The following is a 19,596-nucleotide window of genomic DNA, read 5'->3' as shown; positions in this document are numbered from 1 at the left end:
ATCTTCTCTGAAAAATGGTATATCCAGAGCACAGCATGCTCCCTGCCATAACCTTTAGTTCATTACTGATTCAGGGAGTGAGTGCCAGCTATTGAATCAGAGGGCTGGGACCAAGCTAGAGGTCGGCATTGTGTCTACGCACATGAAAGCAAATGTAACCTCTTCTTCTTTCCAAAAGCACCAATCTGTGGAGATGTAAAAGTTCTCGTCTGTGAGTTCTGCAGCTCTCACATCAGGGTTGTGAAGCAAACAGACAGGTAGGAAAAGACAATTTCCCAGCTGGGGAGAATCACATCAAGGGGCTGATGGAGTTTAGGAGATGTGGGCACAGACATACAGCCACTGTTATTCTCCAGGGTGGAAAAAAATGTGTTTCTGCCAGCAGATGCAGACTGTACCTGGGAACAATTTGAAAAGCCAGGCTAACTCCCATGGCTTGCTGGCCTCCAAGATAACACTTCTGCCTGTGTCCTGTATCCCACTGCAAAGGTTTCCTGCTGCTGCTGTTTTTTTCCAGCGCATGCTTACATTCCACAGTCTCTGTGCCTCCAGCAGCTTTTGAGCTAACTTTGCACTTAAAACTTTTTGCCTTTTGTCGTTTGAGTTGTGTGATAGAGGACTGAGTGCCTTGCATCTGTAGGGAAAGACAGTCTCTCCTTCAAGACTTGCATGGGCTTATATACCTCTGTTGCATGTTAAATTGGAGGATTTTGCCTCTGTTATTTGGGATTTCTCAGTTGTTAAAACATTTCAGTGCCTGCCATTAGCAAAGGGACATTAGGCTGACAGGACCAGTTTCTCAATTTCCATATTTACTCACCTGCATCAGTTCTGCTGAGCTTAATTTTCATTATAATCCACTGGGTCACCTGTGCTCCATCAGACTGTTCTCTCTAAGGTTTTGTTTCATTAGAACTTTATTATGGAGCTAATTTTATTTTTTTAAAGCCATCAATTTGAAGGCTGAGGTATGAATTTTCCTGTTAAACAGGAAGATATCCCAGGTCTGTGCCGTGATTCAGCAGATTCTGTGTTCTCAGCCCGGGCTGTCACCAGATCAGTGCTGTTGAATTAAGTAGTATCCTTGACTTTCTTTTCCTTAGCTCCTCTATCCGTAAAATGGAGACAGTGCTAATCTCTCATTTGTGTTAAGTCCATAAGGTTTGTCCGGCACATCAAAGCTGCTGAAGACAATAAAACTGCCAAGCAGCCTTTCACTAACAGGATTGGTGATTTACACCCAAAATGCTCATTTTTGTGCTAAAACAAGATCACCTGAAAGATACTGCGGTTGGAACCAACCCAGGGAAGGGGGGGTGGAGGAAACCATCTGTTACACAACAGCAAAAAATGTTTCAGGGCATTCGCCTGGGAAGCTCTGGGTGACGAGTTTGGAATATGAAGGCTTATTTATATGGATGGAGCTAATTTTCTCTAAGTTATTCATTTTTCACTCAGGGAATTACCTAATCTTACAAGAGACTCTAGGAGGAAAGATTCATTTATTCTTTGTCTCATTCAGCCCCAGGCAAGCCTGAAGATGTTCTGCCTCTTCCAGTTCTGCTTTTTTAACTGATTCTGTTAATGGAGCTTAAAGATTTTCTTCTTCTGGATGAAAAGGGTTAATCTTTCTCATTCCCACTCACCCTTCTCCTCCTCTTTTTCTGGAGAGTTCTTTTTTTGATGGCTCTGGCTGTTTCTATCATCTTCCCCCCCTAATCTGCCACTATCTGAAGAATTCATTACATTTCAAATCAGAGGCCTTGCTGCATACATTAGCAGGTTTTAATAGACTTGCCACGACTCAAAAAGGAGGAAAAAAAGGGAGAAGATTTAAAACTCTTGTCTTGCCAAAAGCAGACAGATTGACTCAAAAATGACTCAGTCAATAAAAGATGAGTTTTGAAAAGGCTTCCCTCCGCTCAAAGGGAGCTCGTATTCCAGTGAATTAGGTTTTTCTAAGCCCACTGTCAGAAATTAATAATACATACGGCATGTAAAATGGATTTAGCCCTCTACAGCCTTATACAAACATATCTTCGACTTGCTAAATGTGACACGACTACCAGGATTTTCCAGCCTTTATCCCAGGAGTTTGTCATCTCTCCAGAATGGTGACCTCAGTGGAATTTTTAAGCACGTAAAAAAAAAAAAAAAATTGCTAAATGAGATTTTAATTAAGAATGTGTTTCTACTTCCCTCGCCCTTTTTCTCCACCCAAACGCCAAGAGAACATTTTATTATTATTTGCAGTCAAAATCATGCCAAAAGCTCTACTTTAAACTCTCAAACTATTGAGTCCCTTTGCTTGACTCCTTCAATGGCCTTCCTTTGAAGAAAGATACTGAGCCTTCCTTTGGGTATGCTTTTTTTTATAGGCCAGGAAAATATCTTTATTAGAAAAAAAGGAAGGCTTCTTTTGTGATTTGAGGTCTTCCCAGCTGGTCCTGCTTACCTAGTTTAGGTAATTTGAACGTGCAGGTGTGAAATCAATCACCAGCCCTGTTTGTTCTTCCACCTTAGCTAATAAGAATTTTAAGTGTTACTAATTTTATCCTCCTTGATGATTTGGCTAGATCCTTCATTCAAACTGCCCTTGTTTTGCACTTGGACAGAGCTCTAAGAATCTATGGAAAGTGTTGTCTTTAGCAGGTAGGTCCATACAGCCTTCTAGGTGGTTGTGGGCTGACTGCATTTGTCCGTCTCTGTCTTCTCATTCTTCCAAATCCCACGTTTTTTTGTTTCTGTTAGATATCAGAATCCTTCACTCGGTCTTGAAATCTTTTTCATCCTCTCTGAAATCTTTTTCCTTCACCTTTTTTATTATTACTTACTACGAATTACCCTTTAAAGTTAACTTTGCTAAGTCACTTCAAGTCCTCTTCTCCTCAAGGATCTATTCTGTCCTTGGTTGTATTATTCTAGATATTGGCTTTCTGCTTGTGGAAGTTCCTGTGTGAATGTGTGGCAGCAACATGCTGTCTGACTCAGGACAGTATCTCCTAGATGACACAGAGAAACTTTTAAAAATATCGGTGAAGAAAAGAGCATGTTAAAGTGCTCCATTTTGGACCAATTATGTGCTCTATGGATGTTTCTTGGGCTTGAAAAAGGCAGAGCTCATAATTTTTTTAATGTGTTTCTAGGCGGTATGAAAAGGATGAGCTTAGAGTTGTTGACAGTATGCACCCAAAAAGTGCAACAATAGTTCTTTCTTTCCTACCATTGTAAACAGGAGACTTGCTCAGGTTTTTTTGTGCTTCTCTGGCTCTAGAGTGGAGATCTCTAATCACTGGTGTTTAGAAGAATTTCCATCAAAGTCACAAGAAGCATGTTTTCACAGAGCTGAAGGTAATGAGCTGGTTCAGCACTAGCAAAATATTTTACTTGGTAAGAGATTTTTTACTTTTATCTCCAAGGCCAGAATGTTGGTGTTTTTTGTTGTTGGTTTGGGGTTTTTTTGTTGTTTTTTAGTATAAATTTGACATTCCAAGGTTATGATCTTGTTTTCTTGGGTGTGATTTCCAGTCAGCATATGGAATGAGCAGCTCCTGGCACATTGGTTTATGGGATTTAATTCCCCCAAACTCCCCTAGGCCAGGTTGGATGGGGCCCTGAGCAACCTGAGCCAGTGAGTGACATCCCTGCCCATGGCAGGGGAGTTGGAACAAGATGATGTTTAAAGTCCCTTCCAATCCAAACCATTCTATGATTCTGTGCAAGTAGAAATGTCCTGTGCTTAAAGGGCAGCCAGTAGAAAATCACCTTCTCCCTTACCAACTTTTCCACTGAGGAATAAATACTTGGTCCTTCTTGCACAGTCATGGACCCTACTTATTCCTGTCTAAGAACCATGAGTAATTCCTTACTTGGAATCAGGCAGGACTTCTGCTCTTTGCCCCTCTTCATTCATGGGCATTACCAAGCAAATGCTGCTTCACAGGTCATAAGATACAACCAGCAATTATGCAGCAGTCCCAGGAAGAGAACACTTGTCTGTCTTGCATTTGTTTAGTCCTTGGTGTTTAAAATTCTTGGAAAAATCAAATATACAAGACCTAGAAATCAGCTGTGTTCCTGCAGCTTGAAGAGGTGCCTAAGTCATTCTTCCTTAGGGTCTTTTATTCATAACATACCAAGATCCTTCCCAGGATAAGTCTCCAAAGTTAATGTCCTGTCATCTTGACTCATTATCAGGAGCTTTTAGATCTCTTTTGAAGATGTGCTCCTAATGTTGATACAGAGATGAACAAAATTGAAGGGAACAAGCTTGACTTGTCCTCTAGTTTTGTGTTTGTTTCCAGTTTAGTTCACTTTTTAATCTGTTCCATGTTCTCTTGACTTGAAAAAGGATTTTTCCTGGTGAATATTATGCCGCTTGAGGTTCCAGCTGCTATGCTGGGACACAGCCACCCAATAATCTCCTTGGGAATAATTGCTGGTGTCTTTTCAGATAATATTTGTGAAAGGTGACAAACTGCTCTCCACAGTGAGATGTTAATAACACAGAGATGCCCTTTGCTTGAAAGCTGGTGCAGAAATTACCCCATGCAGTTGTTGGAAAGTCGGAGTTGTGATGGTGAGAAGTGAGGAACGGATCCGTTCATTTGCATATAATTCCAGGCCTCGCGTGTCATCTTTTGTGCAAACCATGCAATTTCCGTCGCGGTGGGGAACGTGGCTCATAATGCAGAGGGACAGGAACATGGGCTCGCTCCCAGCGTGGATCAGGGTTAAAGACATGTCATCTGCTTAAAAGGAGGAAAACGTGGTCTGCAGGAACTACGTGGAGAGAAACAGCCATGGATATTTCATGAATCCAGGTTATCAGACCAGCTCAGGGGAGACTCTGCATCCTGATGCCCCCTCTGAGTAGTAATCAGAAAAAGGAATCTGTGTCCTTCTGGGGGTGTATCGAGTTGAACTTTCTCTGTGGTTGCCCTGAACCACAACTGAGACTTAACTGTGCATTTTTCTTATAGTCAGAGGCTGCTAAAGTGTCCTTTTGGCAGCCAGAGCCACTGCAGCTCTCTGAGGTGGACATCTTTTACTATGACACTGAAATTAAACTCTTAAACGCTCTTTAAACTGCAGCTGTTGGCTTTCTAGCATGATCCCAGTGTAGGTTTCTCAGCTTTTTCATAAAAAGATGATTTTTTTTTTGAAAACAAATGGTTCAGGTATCTGTATTCTCTTGTGATTTAAAGTCAGAAATGTCCATAAATACTTGTTTTACCTTTTTGTTCTTACTTCTCTCTCTCTCTAGATAGCTAGAAGGTCTCTCTGAGTAGCCAGTCATTCCCAATGATGAACTTAACAATTAGAGCCTTAGTGCCCATCTTCCAAAATTTCTAATAAAATTGCATCAATATTTAATACCTAGTTATTAAATATTTAAAAATTTAAAACGGAACTGGCTTGGAAGTTAGCACGTGCTGAATAATTCAGAATCGGGAGAGGAGGCTTGGCATTTGGGCTGAGACAGATGTTACCTTTCCTGTCTCCCTGCCCGGGGATGATTTTGGTGTCCTCCAGTCTTGGCACAGTTTGTGGACATTGCTTGGTGACATCAAGCCTTTGCCTCTTGCCCAAGAGCACCAGCACAAGGTTAAGGGAAATAACCCTCCCTACCCATAATAACTCTTCAGACTCCTGCGATGGAAATAGAAGCTCCAGAGGCTGGAATGATGTGATTGAAAGCTCGGTTATCCAGGAGATGGCTCTGTTTCCAAACATCTTTCATGCTCCAGGGAAAAAAGTTTGCTTGTCTTTGTGTCACATTCCAGCAGTTCTGTTGTTTGAAAGCCCCTTTTCCCCTCTTGCTGCGCTGCTGCTCCACGCTGAACCAGCGTTTTGTTCCGCTCCGGCACGATCATCTTTAAAAGATTGTTTTCATAAAGTGGACACCAGAAAATGATGCAGAACATGAAAAATACACCAATAAAAATAGGGCAGAACCTGCTCTCCTGTGAGAGGAGGTCCAGGGCACTCGTAAGAGCACTCAGAGGAAACATCTGGTGCGATTCTTGAGCAGAGTAAGTGCCTTTGGGTCCTACTGCAGGAACACAAAGAACAGAGAGAAGGGTTTGGGGAAGGTTTGATTAGTTGGCACCCAGAGTGCGTTCAGGCCAAGAGCAATACATTTGCAGTGCCAACACTTCAAAACACTATTAAGGGGATAAACAGGGAGGGGAAAAAAAGGATTGAATAGAAGGAGCGAGTGGAGGCTTTTTAGAGCGTAATTTCCTTTGGAACAAAAGCCCTAAAACAAACTCCACAATCTTCTCCCATTAAAAACACAAGTAAGGTGGCGTGCTGCAGAGCCTTGCTTTAATCTGTTGCAGTGCCATTGTGCTTCCATCCCAGCTGGCTGTGCATTTTCCTGGCCGTGCCCTGCAGCCCGGCCACGTGCTGCGCTCAGCGGCCGCGGTCCATTAGCGAACAGCCGAGCAGGCAGGCTGACCTTTCACAGAGCTGCCTCACCTCAGGGGCAGGGCACAGGGCTGTGTGGCCAAAAAGTGACTTCTGCAGTTGGGAACGGGGTTATAATGGCCATGAGGACGAGGCAGTTCATGGGTAGAAGGGGTTTAGTTCAACGCCCAGTGCGGGCTTATGCTCCAAATGGTTGGGGAATCTGCAGGACTTAGAGCTTGGTCTGTGCATCCCAAATCAGAGCTAAGGGGCGCCTGCATGATGCCCTGTCCCATCTCAGCATCTGTCCTACACCATGTAGGTATTTGATAAGCTACTTTAGAAATGGGAGGAACCTCCCTAGGTGTTTGTTAGTTCTATATTTAGATCTGTCTGCCTGCGAAGCTACATCTTTGTGTCGTGAGCACAGCCTTCGCTGTGCAGGGAACAGAGGGAGACAAGGCACTGTAAGTAACATAATCTTGGACACTGTCACTGAGTCAAAACAGCTTTTTAATGAGTCTCAGCATCAGAATTTAAGTATTGAAAGTTCCTGGAGTAAGAGCAGAATGGCTTTGCTCCTAGGAAGGCTTGAAATCAGCTCTTGCCAGTGGTGGAAAGCTTCTGTTCACAGCCTCGGTGAACATCATTAGCTAATAAACTGTGAAGCACTCTCTAATGCATGATTGAATATTGTCTACCCTGTGCTGTGAATGACTATAACTCCTGCAAAAAATTTTCACTGTGAGAGGGAACAAAGAACTATTTCTGGAGCAGTTTTTCTGTGTTTGTTTTAATAGCAGATGTTGGGTGCTGTTTCAGAGGTTTAAATGGCATCCAGTGTTTTGGGGTAGTGGTAATAGTAGTGATGTGCCAATGGAAACAAAATAATAGGCAGAGTGCAGGGGAGTTGATCAGACAGGGGATAAAATTGTTTGTTAGATGTTTCTGCAGACCACCCCATGTAATTAACAATGCATATTATATATGTTAATTATGTAGTTCCTGGGATTAATTCTTTCATTAGACACTTGAGTGGTTTCAAACCACTCTTTTTCTTGGAAGCAGCTTACTGTAGAAGTGATTCTCCTTCCTCTGACAAGTGATACAAGTTATGCCCCTGTTTTTGCCAGCAGACTTCCCTGAACTACAGCCTGTGAAAAGTCCCTGTGACTTTTTTTTTAATAACTCCAAAATGGATTACCTGGAAACCAGGTAGCCTGGAAGACTTATGCCTGATATTTGCTAGCTTGTTCTAGAAGCAGAAGTTAAGTACTTTCCTGTAAAATGAAGTGACACATTATATTTGTATTTTTAAGGTGAGGATATTTTTTGCACCTGAAGTTAATGACTTGCTCCAGCTCTGGCTGACATCACTTTGTTCTGGGAAGTGCTGCTGGTCTATAATTGCCATATGGAAGGGAAATGTGGCTAGAAGACTTTAATCATCGTTTGGGGGTGGAGAGAGATGTCTTCCTGCTTGGGTCACAATTTATGACCAGTGTGACAACCCTAATTTGCAAGCTGTTTGTGCCATATCACGCTAATTGATGAAGTCCATCTTGGACAATAAATAGTTCTCCTGAGGTTAATTTATCCTGTGTCTGGGGTGTGTGTTGCCATCCTCACTGAGTTCTGTATTGCTTGTAAACAGGCTGTTCACATTGTTTAAGCCAGAGATTTTAGAGGTACCCAAAGGTCTCTTCACACAACACTGTGCTGCCTCCACTGAGAACAGCTGAACATGCTGCAGGTGAAAAGGCTGGCCTTTTGAAAGCCCACTTGTTTTCTTCCTGCTTTCCCCCACTTGGAAACAGCTCTGCCAGCAAGGACAGAGAAAGCTCCAAGCAGTGCCCATGCTGGGATCCCCTGAGGGAGGCTTTTTCTCAGTGGTGGTTCATCTGCCAAGGTTGAATCCTGTACATTGACCGACTTCAGGTGTGCTTGTGAGTTTTGCAGCCTTGTGTTGTAATCTCACTGTTATCAAAAGAAGAAAAGTAATACTTTACTTGATCCTAATCCATATTTTATGTATGTGTAGGTACTGCTAGAGACTTTTCCATCACCTCCTCTCTCTGGTCCTCGGTGTCCCACTGCTTTCACCTTACCCTTGTGGTGTCTTCTGCCACTTTATGCAGATTATCTGAGGATAAAGGTTAATTATGGTCTTCTTTCCAAGAAGTGGTAACCTTGTAAAGGTACATGGATTGTCTGAAATGGGGCCTTCAGCTGACCATCTTCAGTGAAGAGAAGCATCTGGGAAATTGTTCTTAGTGGAGAGTTCTTGGGCGGTGCAAGAGCCGCGGCTGGTCAGGGTGGTGGAAACCTTTGGTTGTGCTGTGCTGCCTTTGAAAACTCTCCCCTGAGCTGCTGGAAGGGCAAGCTGGTGGCTGGAGGAGGGGGCTGGGAGGTGCACTGAACCATATGGTACATACGCGGTTTAAAAATAAACCAATGTTGACTGATCAAATAAATACCACTTAGGTTTCAAATTGAACAGCCAGTGCAGTCTGTTGAATATAAAGCTGTTTTTACCTTCAAGAAAAGTTATAATTCATGGTTGTAATGTCACAAATTGCAAGTTTTGCAGAGGGCAGTGTGAGGCTGCCAGACTGTAAGGTCGAGCAGGGGTGGTGTGGGGCTGCTGTGCTGGCCGGGTTGTGTGGTCCCACTCCCCCAGGGCATAAAACACGCCTATAAAAATCTAGCAAAGCGAATTTTATTTCTCAAAAGCAATGGTCATAAACTTGCCTACATCAGAAAATGCTCAGCTCTTCTCCTATTAGCCTTTATTTAACACCATACAATTTATTTTTATGTTGTGCCCTTCACAGAATATCACAGAACTCTTTTCAGACGCTGCTCCTCGTAAAACTGAGGCTGGCAAAGAAAATTTCAGCTCGGGGTTTGAGCAGAGGAATGACTGGGAGGATCCCAGCTGCAGAGGGGCTGTGTTAGAGTTGCAGAGAGTCTGATGGGAAGGACAGACCTTCAATAGGATGCTGTAATTCAGTCTCAGTTTGAGGGTTAAGAGATGGGGGTGATTGATGGGGACATTGCATGGCAGCAGCTGGTGTAGGTGGGGGAAAATGAGGGTGATTGTGACCTTGCTGCTTGGAACTGAGAAAAGTGTTTCCTCTTCCTGTTATGGACTTCGTGTGAACTAGGTGGTTCTGTCATCCTTTCTGTAGGCTGGAAACAAAATCTAAGCAGTGTCTTGTTTAAATACAGCAGGGTTGGTTAAAATGCCACTGTTGGGTGGCATCTGTCTTGAGTATCCTGGCAGGGTCTGCAGGGGCAGGAAATCGTGTGTAAATACTTTATCCTCTGTGTATTGGAGTGAGTGACCCCTAAACATGTCACTAAGGGAAAGTAACCTTTAATGGAGAGTTAAAAAGGACTGAAGGCTTTTCTGAGAGACAGATGTATTAGCTGAGATTGCAGCTGAATTAATGCAGCTACATGGCTTGTGGCGTCTTTGAGGATGGGCAGAACAAATTTGTATTTTCCTGGAAAAGACTAGTGGTATATTTAATTTCATGCCACTTTTGGCATGCTGAGAGCCATATTGTTTCCTCCTCTTCCCCTGGAGGAAAAGGTTAAGCATGAATTTGGTTTTCTTTGGTGTAGAGACTGCTATTGTTATTGATTGACCCAGCTGAACTTGGAGCAAGAGCCAAAGCTGTGGTATTTCCAGGCAGCTGTGAACAGTTTCAGATGTAAGGAGTGTCAAAGCAATGAAATAAAAAGCAGTGACATTTTCAATATGAAATCAAAACAGCCCAACTCATATTTTATTTATTTATCCAAAATAGTTTGAATTATTCATTGAAGTCAATACAAGTGTGTGAAAATACAAGGTGTTTCAAGAAGCAGCATCATTAGGGGGAAGTTAATAATTTGGCAGTATTAATTTTGTTACAGATTAATGATTTTTTTTTCAGTGAGGATATTTTTTCCACATCAAACTCTTCAGGACAGGCAACTTTTTGTACATACTCTTGAGCTGAATACAGAGGAGATGGGACAGTATTTCCATATATTTTCCTGTTCTGTTTGTTCACCTCTTAATTTTTTTTTCAGGCAGAGTAAAGATCCAGTCGTTATTCCTGACCAGGGCTTGGCCTGCCAAATCTCACACTTATTTTCTCAGTTCTTATTTCTTTCACTAACTTGGAGATGCTTTGGAATCCCTTCTCTGGGATTAAGGATATTTGTGGTGTGACTTTCCCCATCCATGGCCTCTGCAGCTTCTCTCACGTTTTTCATGCAAGTGTAACAAGGTCTAACACAGGAACTCAAGCGGGTTCTCTAAATACAGAGATTCTAGTTTTCAAATGCTGTCTTTTAAAGCATTCAATCTAATTCTCCAAATGTTGTGAAAGATCTGGAAGGATCAAGGCATTCAAGATTCTGTGGGTGGAGATAAAATGTGTGGAAACATTATTGCTGTCACCAGAACCCTGCTCTGCTGATGCACCTGACCCACCCCGAAAGGATCTCCCTGTGATCCGTGGCCTCTCTGGCTGTGCCTTAAGCACTGCTCTGAAACAGCTGAGTTGCACTCTGTGCAAGTGATGACTTTTAAATCAATTTTTCCTGACTGTGCTAGAAATTTGGCGGGAATTAGCGGTATTAGGTGAGGCTTAAGAATTAGCGCCGTCACAGCTTTGGGTTCAGATGCAGAGCAAACAATGAGCTGCCTCTTAGCTTAACATCTTCACTTGATGGGGGACATATTACAAAGATTAATTACTGTCCCCACGTCAGTGCACGTGCTGCTGTGCTGCTCTCTGGGTGCAGGGAATCTGCAGTGCCAGGTCTGTACACCGGCAGGTCCATGGTGCGGAGAGGCTACATAGTTACCCAGTGCCTAAAAAAAAGCATCCTGTGCCATTTTAGACACCTCAAAGTGTCTGAGACGTTGGCCTGGGGCTGGGTGGTATCATATGGAACCTGCAGGAAATCTGGGAATAGCCCTGAGCTGCATTGTTTCCTGGGGGTAAGCACTGCGGGAGGTAAGCACCAGCAGTTACTGTAGCTGAACTACCGAGGACTGCAGTTTAATTGGGCATAAAGGAAGAGTAATCTCTGTTTTACAGTCAGGGTTCAGTGGACCTTTCACTGGGGGCAGCTGCAGGCTCAAGCATTCCTTGTGGTGTCCCTGTTCCTGCTTGTTTTTTCTGCTCTGTCCCTAAGCTCAAGAAATGCTGTTGGGGAATTGCTAATGGAGCCACAGAGGGGATGACAAGGCTTTATCCCATCCCTGGCTGGTGTTGGCACGTTTGGCCGCATCTTTAGTAACAGTTCCCGAGTTCAGCACCTTGTGCCAGTGGCTGACACAGGGCTTCTCTAACAAGGAGATAAGTTTTTCATGCAGATGAATTCCTTCAGCCAGGACAGCTGATGCAGTGATGCACCAGCACTGCCGCAGGCTCTGGAAAGAGGGCCAGGAGGAACGGCAGGGAGGCAGCAAAGGGCACCCTGTCGGGAGTGAAGGCTCCCTGGTCCTTCAGTTACGTTGGAAAGCTGTGGATTTATTGCATGAAGGACTGATTGTAGTCAAAGTTTTTCCTTTTTCACCCTGAGGGTAGTGGAGGGAAGGAGTTGCCATCACTTAGTTGCTATTGCAGGATCAGACAGTTGTTTAACTAGGCCAGTGTCGTTGGGTGGGTGATGAGGCTGCAGCCAACAGGTGAGGATGCTCCTGGTGGCCATTGGCAGCACCAGGTCTGAGAGACAAAACAGTGGAGAAGGCACTAACTCTTCATGAATAACGAAAGCTGCTCAAGGAGTTAATGAATTAGGGTGCCATCCACCTCCAAGGTTATAAAAGTTGGGAAAGGCAACCTCTGAGATGCGGTAAAAAGAGGCAGATTTACTTTTCCAAGGCTAGGCAGCATTTATTAGGAAAAAAAATATCGCTGTTGGACACAGACAATATATTAAAGGCAGTGCTGTCTCTGACAGTGACGAAATGTTATTTACCACTGCAGTGTGGTCACTGAATTTTTACTTTCATATATAGGATTTTGTCCTTAACAGTTGCATAGCTGACTGAAAACTGTGATAATATCGAGGTCGGAGCTGCCCATTAACCTCCCAATTTCAGAGGCTGATTACTTGATTAATCAAAGACCAGACCCAGCTGAGATGATGGGGAAAGGGTTGTAACAATCCAAAGAAGGGCTGAGTTAATCAAACAGGGATGCGTTGCTGTGAGTGGGAAGGTGGTGGTCAGGAAAGACAGAGCCTTTTTGACCTCATGAGAAGGGGCTGTATGTAAGCCACGACTCCTTGGGCTTGGAAGGGGGGTTTGGGTACTCTACTGACCTTACATCCCCCTGCGACTGGGGGGTTCCATCTATGGCAGTGCTTTGATGAACAGACTGGTGATGTTCCCCACAACTGGCTTGCTCCCCTTAATAAAGCAAGATGCAGCTGGGGGGAGGCCTGGAGTCAAAGAAATAGTTTGCTTGTACGTCACATCCACGAGCTGCTCGGGAAGGTGGAGCTGGATTAGCTGAAGGTGAGGAGCTGACCAGCGATAACCCTCCCCGCGTGGATGCTCTCACTCAGAACTAAAGGGACATGTAGTTCTCTTTAACCATTAAAGAGTTCCTGTCCTTGCTGGGGGATTAAGCTGAATTGGATTAAGGCCAAAGTACTTCTGAGCAGGGGCATCCTCAGTGGCATTTAAAGGCACTTTAACTTAACACACTGAATTATCCTTTTGTCCCACCCAGAGCGCTGAACTAAAGCAGTTCAGGAGATATGAGGAGACTCGTTCTCCTGACGTGCCTGCAGCTGCTCAGAGGTGAATCACTGGCAAGTCCATGGCCTTAAAGTTTCCATCCTGCATCTTCCCTGCACTAAGCTTGGGAGACCAATGGAAACACTTTCCTGCAAATACTCAGAAAAACTTCCAGCTCGCTTGGGAAACAGTGTTTTAGCATGGGCTGTATAAAGACCAGCCAGAAACCTTCCTCATATTTTGGCAGTCACCTTGCACTGAAGTCCCTGCTGTCCTACTGCTGGACCTGAACTAGCTGAACTAAAGACATATGGGCTCCAAATGCTGCAATTATGTCTCTGATCACAGCACAGACAAAGCCTTAAAGCTCAGAATGACAAAGAGATATTCGAGTCAGGAAGTCTATTTGTTTCCTGTTAGAAAGTGTTGGGATTTTTTCTAACCCTGGACTGCAGTGTTGATAAAACAGGCTGACTTGGGAGACATCTCTAGTGTATATTAAAGTAAAGCCAATCTCTGTAATTAATGGGATGATAAATCGAGGTTTAATTACTCGGAAGGCACCTTGGGTGAAAGATTCATGGTAATTGTTGTGTATCCTCTTGAAGGATTCACAGTACTGGCAGCTCCCTTTGTAGCAATAAAACACAGGGTGAGTGGCAGGCAGTCTCCCAGGACCTCTCTGCTAGGGACTAGTCCAGTTAAGGCAGCAAATGCAAAGAGGCACTGGTGCTCTCCAGGCTTTTTATCACAATAAAAGCCCCTTCCTGAACCTTGAGGGATTCCTAAGCAGTGTGTCAGTTTGAGATCAAAGCACTTACCTTCAAATCAGGAGTCCATTGGAGGAGATTTCCCTTACAGGCAGCTTCCTCCTGCTGCAGCCGTACGGAGGCGCATTTCCTACCATTTTTCCACTTCTATTGCTTCCCGTAGAGTAACACCCTTCTCTTGGGTTCTGTACAGAATATATGTGCATGGGGGGAAATGGATGCTATAACTTTGAATTTTGTAGTGTTGTTAAAAGATTGGTCTGAGCAAAAGAAAATTGCATCCCACCAAGACATGGCTGTTTTCCTTGTTCTCCACTTTACTGTCTCTTGGTCTGCTGGGGCCAGGAGGAGAGGAATCTAGCTTGCTTGCTTCTTTACTCTGCCTGCTTAATTCACTTTTTAATTAACCTTTTCAATTCACTTAGTTTGGCTAGCGCTGTAAATACAGCACAAGGGCTCTGTGCCGATGACACATAAGAAAGTACATGTTTTCTTCCCCTCCACAGAGCTGAAGAAGCAAGTGGAGAGTGCAGAGCTGAAAAACCAGCGTCTGAAAGAAGTTTTCCAGACCAAGATCCAGGAGTTCCGCAAGGTGTGCTACACCCTAACGGGGTACCAGATCGACATCACCACGGAGAACCAGTACCGGCTCAGCTCCATCTACGCCGAGCACCAAGGGGACTGCCTGCTTTTTAAGGTAGGTCTGTGCACCCCTCGCTGCACCTGCTTCTTTGAGTTCATGATTTTCAAGGTGCCAGTGTGTATTTGCTCTTTCTCGGTGGTTAGACTGGGGAGATCACTGCCCCGTGGTATGTGCAGATGGTTTGTTAGGAGAGAAGCAAGGCTCCTTTCTCCTGTTAAAAAATGGAAGGTTTGACATCTGGTCTCCCACTTATATATCAAAGTCTGGAGTAAAGAGAAGAGACTATATATGCATAATACCTAAGGCATCTGGCCTTGCACTTCACCTTTTTATAGTACCAGTTATATGCCACAGTAATAAAACCATATGTAACCATCAAGGTTTCTTCCTTACTTCACTATAAGATATATGTCCCTACATTTTTTTGCTATCCTCTAACTTGTCTGCCTGTCATCATCTTGTCGTTATGTAAATTGGAATCCCTTTTGAGCAGCAACTCATCCTGGTGTGTGTGAAGTGCCATTTATGGGAACAGCACAGATGAGCAGCAATAACAGTCTGTCTTCTGTCGGTCGGGTTCTGTTATTGGTCTGGCTGGGTGGGCTGCTGTTGGGTTGTGGCTTGATATAGGTGCTGTTCTTCTTCTGTGTTACCTTCCAGCATCACATCTGGGCTGATGTGTTAGAGAGCTGAGGTGTGACGTTAGAGGCACGAAGCTGATAAGTGCCATCTTTGCATTGGTTCAAGTGTCAACAGCCCAAGTTTGCAGGTCAGCAGGAGAACTTGCTTCTCAGTGGCAAACACAACTGGCATGGCAAACACAACTGCACTCAAAATCATGCCTGCCTCCCAATGATACCCCTAGGGCAAGTCTCCTTTAAGAGAGGGAAGAAAGGGTTTTGGAGATGTTCAGTACAAGAGGGAACTCTACAAGCAGGAAAGGGGAAAGTTGTGTTTCTAGGCTATGTACCACGTGTGGATTGCTGCAGGATTGTTTCTGTAGGTAACAGGACTAATGCTTTCCTGTTCTGCAACTTCAGAGCCTCAGGAAAAAAAAAACAAAACAAAAAACACAAACCAACAAATAAAGCAAGTGAGGGTATGCAATAAGACAACACCCAGGATCCTTGGTAAAACTAGGAAAATATCCCCGAAACAGTTTTATTGCCTGGCCTTATGAGGCTTCTGGACTAATTGAGGCAAACGGCAGCAACAAAAGAAAGCTCAGTGCCCAGGGAGGAGGATAATGCTGTTGGTTTTAAGGTGCTGCCCTTGAATCCTGAAAACAGTTCTCTGTTGAGATGGTGCAATGCTGCTTTAACACCTCCAGAGACCTGTGCTCATTCCTGTGGTGTTAAATGCTTAGTGCATGAAACCAAACTCCTGGAGATGTCTGTTAGATGCCATGGCCAGACAGTACAAGTTGCAGGTCTTTGTGTGTGGTAGGAGAGATGGCATGCTTGGAGAAAGTTAAGAAAATGTGATAAAATTGTCTACTGGCCACAAGAACAAGAACTGGCTGGCAACTCAGGACCTTGTCTCCAGTAGGACCAAACTCCCCTTCGTGGCATAGCAATGTAAATAATTTATATGCAGGAGAGTGGATAATGAAGTACAAATTCCTATCTCTAAAGTGTCCTGTTGCTTTCTCTTCTTCACTGGAGTCTTTATTCCCAAGGATGAAGGTGAGTATCACTAGGCAGAGCAGATCTCACATTTCCCAGAGCCAAGGGTGGGTTGTTTATTGATTCTTGGAATTCTCGTCCTCTCTTACCTCCTCGGACAGGAGCAGCAGATTTGCTAATTAGAACCTGAACAAGAAAATCTCAGACTCTTTCTCCCTGTTCAGTAAATCGCAGACAATTCCCACAGTCTGCAGCTTTGACTAGTAGTAGAATATAAACAACAAATTATTTCCTTGCTGGGTCCAGGCAGCTGGTTCTCATGTATGTATCAAGACTTGAATCCTGACTATGGCTTCCAGCGGAGTTGTGTGTTTATGCTGTGGAATTTCTGAGCCACAACAGACTGTGGGTGTTTGTGTGCATTTCATTAACCCAAAGAGGTCACAAAGCAGGGAGTGCTATTTGTATTTATTCCATTCAAGCAGTTTATGGAACAGGGTCTATATAATTAAACCAGAGAAGTCCCCTGGCACTTTACAAGCCTCTGTAGCTCGCCTGTAAACTTTAGAGCATATTTCAGTAGCACTGTTGGTGGCATTTAATTTTAAGTGAGGCTTCAGTAGCAGGGATGCAGTAGGAGCCACTGTAATGCAACCCCTTCAAAGCAAAATGAAGATGAAAGATATGCTTGGTTTTCCTGACCAAGGTGTGCTGTTACTGTAGTGGAGCTTATTATCTACCTGTTGTATGTGTCCAGCCAGTTTGCATTAATTGGGATTACAGCTCTCGTGAAAGGGTTAATCACTGCGCCGTGCTGTGAATGCCAATGACTGCCTCTATAAATGAGCACTGAATTCCAATGAAACCCCATCAGTATTTATTGGCCACCCCTATCGATGCAACAGATGAGCTCATCAGCTTGAAGGATGTTCCAGTGATTTTCAGACCCTCTGTGAGTGTGTGGGCAGCAAGGCGCATCTCAGGCTTCACAGCTCGCTCCCGCTTCTTTGCTCTTTTTTATTCTTTTAATTAAATGCTGTGGAAAGCAGTGTTACAGATTCCTCACCAGGAGTTTAGTTTCTGATGATTTTTTTTTACGGGCTGTAATGCATTATAGTTACTGGGGCTCTTGACAGTTTTGTATTCCGTTGGTGTTGCTGGTACATTGGATGTGTCCGGCTGTGACACAGACTTTGTGTTCTGCGTGATGCTTGACTGGTGTGTCTAGACCAACCCACCAGTCAGATATCCAGGGACTGCATCGACTCCCCTTGTAACAAGTCATTAAAGATATCTGTTAAAACAAACAAACATTGCCAGGAAGCCTCAGAATCAGCTTAGCCAGCTCGGAATGAGGAGGTGGCACATCAGGCTGTCATTGCTTGGCTCGGTGTACATCGTGCTGTTTACCCTTGTCTCTGGCTAGGTCCTGAATGGGAGTAAGGAAATGAGGTCTTTAGAAAGGCAATGACAATTGTTTCAGACAAAGAAAGTCCTTCAGTAAACAGAAAGACTGGTCAAATTTGAAGAGGAGATGATTTGGAGACACTTGTACAAATGAACAAACAGTGGAGAGAAATTAGATCACAGGCTTTTTCTTTTTGTGTGCCTAAAGACACAGTCCCAGCCAAAGCATATGAAGCCAATCAATTTAAAAGAAAAAGAGCAGAAATCCTTTTATTTGATAGACCCTATGGCTTCAAGGAACTTCTGAGAACAGGAGCCTTGTACATCTTCTAAAATGTTGAGATATCTTTGTGGACAAATAATAATACCTAGCTTTACATTAAATGTGTACATTTACCTTAAATAGGGACATTCAGAGCTCTCTGCTTGGAGGTGTAAAGGCATGTTCTTACTACAGAGGTTAGCCAATGCTTCCAATTTTTGGGGTTATATGTACATACGGTTTTGCTGCCGCTGTACCTGACAACATTTGACTCCATCCTCTGGAAATATTCGAAAATGAAGACTTGAATGAAGAAGAGAGAGCAAGAAGTGTGCTCATAGACAGCAATCTGTTCTTGATTATTCTCTGTGCTTCAGGTAAACTGTTCCCTGTGTTGTGGCATGAAAGTAGGGCCGGTCACTTTGAAAGGATCCTGGGCTGAAGAGGCAATTGATCTGATCCTGTGTAATGGCTACATCAAATTTGTCATTGTTTGCAATCTTTCTTGTCTGAGATGCTCCTGCTTACTCAGAAAGGAGTGCTCAGATTTCTTAGTAATTCATATATAAATTATTTGGGTCCAAATTGGTTGGTAAGGAAGTTAAACGAGTCAAACTTTCCAGTATCACAGCAGTGTTATGTGATGAGATCCTAAATAATCCACACCAAAAGCCTGCCTTTAGACAGATATTTTATGTATCCTCAGAGCCCAGCCTTGCCTAGTACAGAATTCTCTCTGCTTCCAGGTCTCACCCATGTTGTTATTTTCTGTCAAAATTATCAAATGAAAACCCAAACAACAGGAGTAGTTCATTGAAGAGCGTTCCCAGGTTGATAGACTGTATTCCTTGAAAGAGAATACCCAAGATAGCAGACAGCAAACAAAACCAGAAGCATCTTGACACAGCTTGAGAATGTGGCCAGTTGCAGGGCTGGCACTTCTTGCTGCAAAATAAAACTTTTACCGGTGTCCTGTTGGATTGGTGATACAGTCATAAAATCAAATAAAATCAACAACTTTTCTGCAACCTGATAAATTAACAGCTGGTGTGCACCCAGTCTTGGCACACCTCTTTAAGGAGTTAAATACAGAATTAGTTTGCAGATCTGTAAAGGCAACTGTCGCTATAAAACTTCAGGGCCACCTGAAAAATAAACACTTGTTTCTGATGTGGGTGCAAAGGCTGAACATAGGGGTGAAAAGAGATGAGCTATTCCCTTCCTTTGTATGAAAGAAGAGTATGGTGGAAGGACAGACACCACCTTTAACTTCCCAGTTCTCCTTTGCTTGCCCCATGGCTTGCATACCTCGCTGACCTCTTCTGTATTGACAAGGTGTGTAAAACACGACAGGGCATCAGTGAGCACAAGAGGTAGGAGTTTAATTCTCTTTTCTTGAGGAGAGAAATGAGGCTGGATTGAATGAGAAAGAAGTTGGAGGCTATTTTTCAAACACAAAGTGATGCTGACAAACTGCTGGCTGAAAGGGAGAGGCAGAACTTGTATGCTTAAACATGCAGAGAGAGTCTGGTCTCCTGAGATTCCAGCTCAGTCTGAGTATCAGTTTGGCCAGGGCGCACTGGTGAATGATGTACACCTCAGATTTAGCAGGATGGTTAATGCAGGGATTGCTTTCATTCTCCCAAGTGCTCTTGTTTCATCTTGAAGCTGACAGCACTGTTGGGAGCTGTGATTTTTGAGTCCGCGTGCTTGGCGTGTGTGCA

General features: G+C 43.7%; 1 protein-coding gene across 1 annotated transcript in view; it reads left to right on the top strand.

Annotated features, from left to right (window-relative positions):
* The window catches only part of MAD1L1 (mitotic arrest deficient 1 like 1), a 344,432-nt gene that overhangs the window by 240,274 nt on the left and 84,562 nt on the right, over nucleotides 1-19,596 (top strand). Inside the window, exon 17 of the mRNA XM_027878245.1 lies at nucleotides 14,442-14,632. Within this exon, the coding sequence (XP_027734046.1) occupies nucleotides 14,442-14,632 (191 nt within the window). The remainder of the gene's footprint in view (nucleotides 1-14,441; nucleotides 14,633-19,596) is intronic.

The sequence above is a fragment of the Empidonax traillii genome, unplaced genomic scaffold (assembly GCF_003031625.1).
Source record: "Empidonax traillii isolate 1590-97213 ecotype Southwest subspecies unplaced genomic scaffold, ASM303162v1 scaffold39:size2480183, whole genome shotgun sequence".
NCBI lineage: Eukaryota > Metazoa > Chordata > Aves > Passeriformes > Tyrannidae > Empidonax > Empidonax traillii.
The sequence above is the reverse complement of the archived record's forward strand: the minus strand, read 5'-3'. Positions and strand labels throughout refer to the sequence as shown.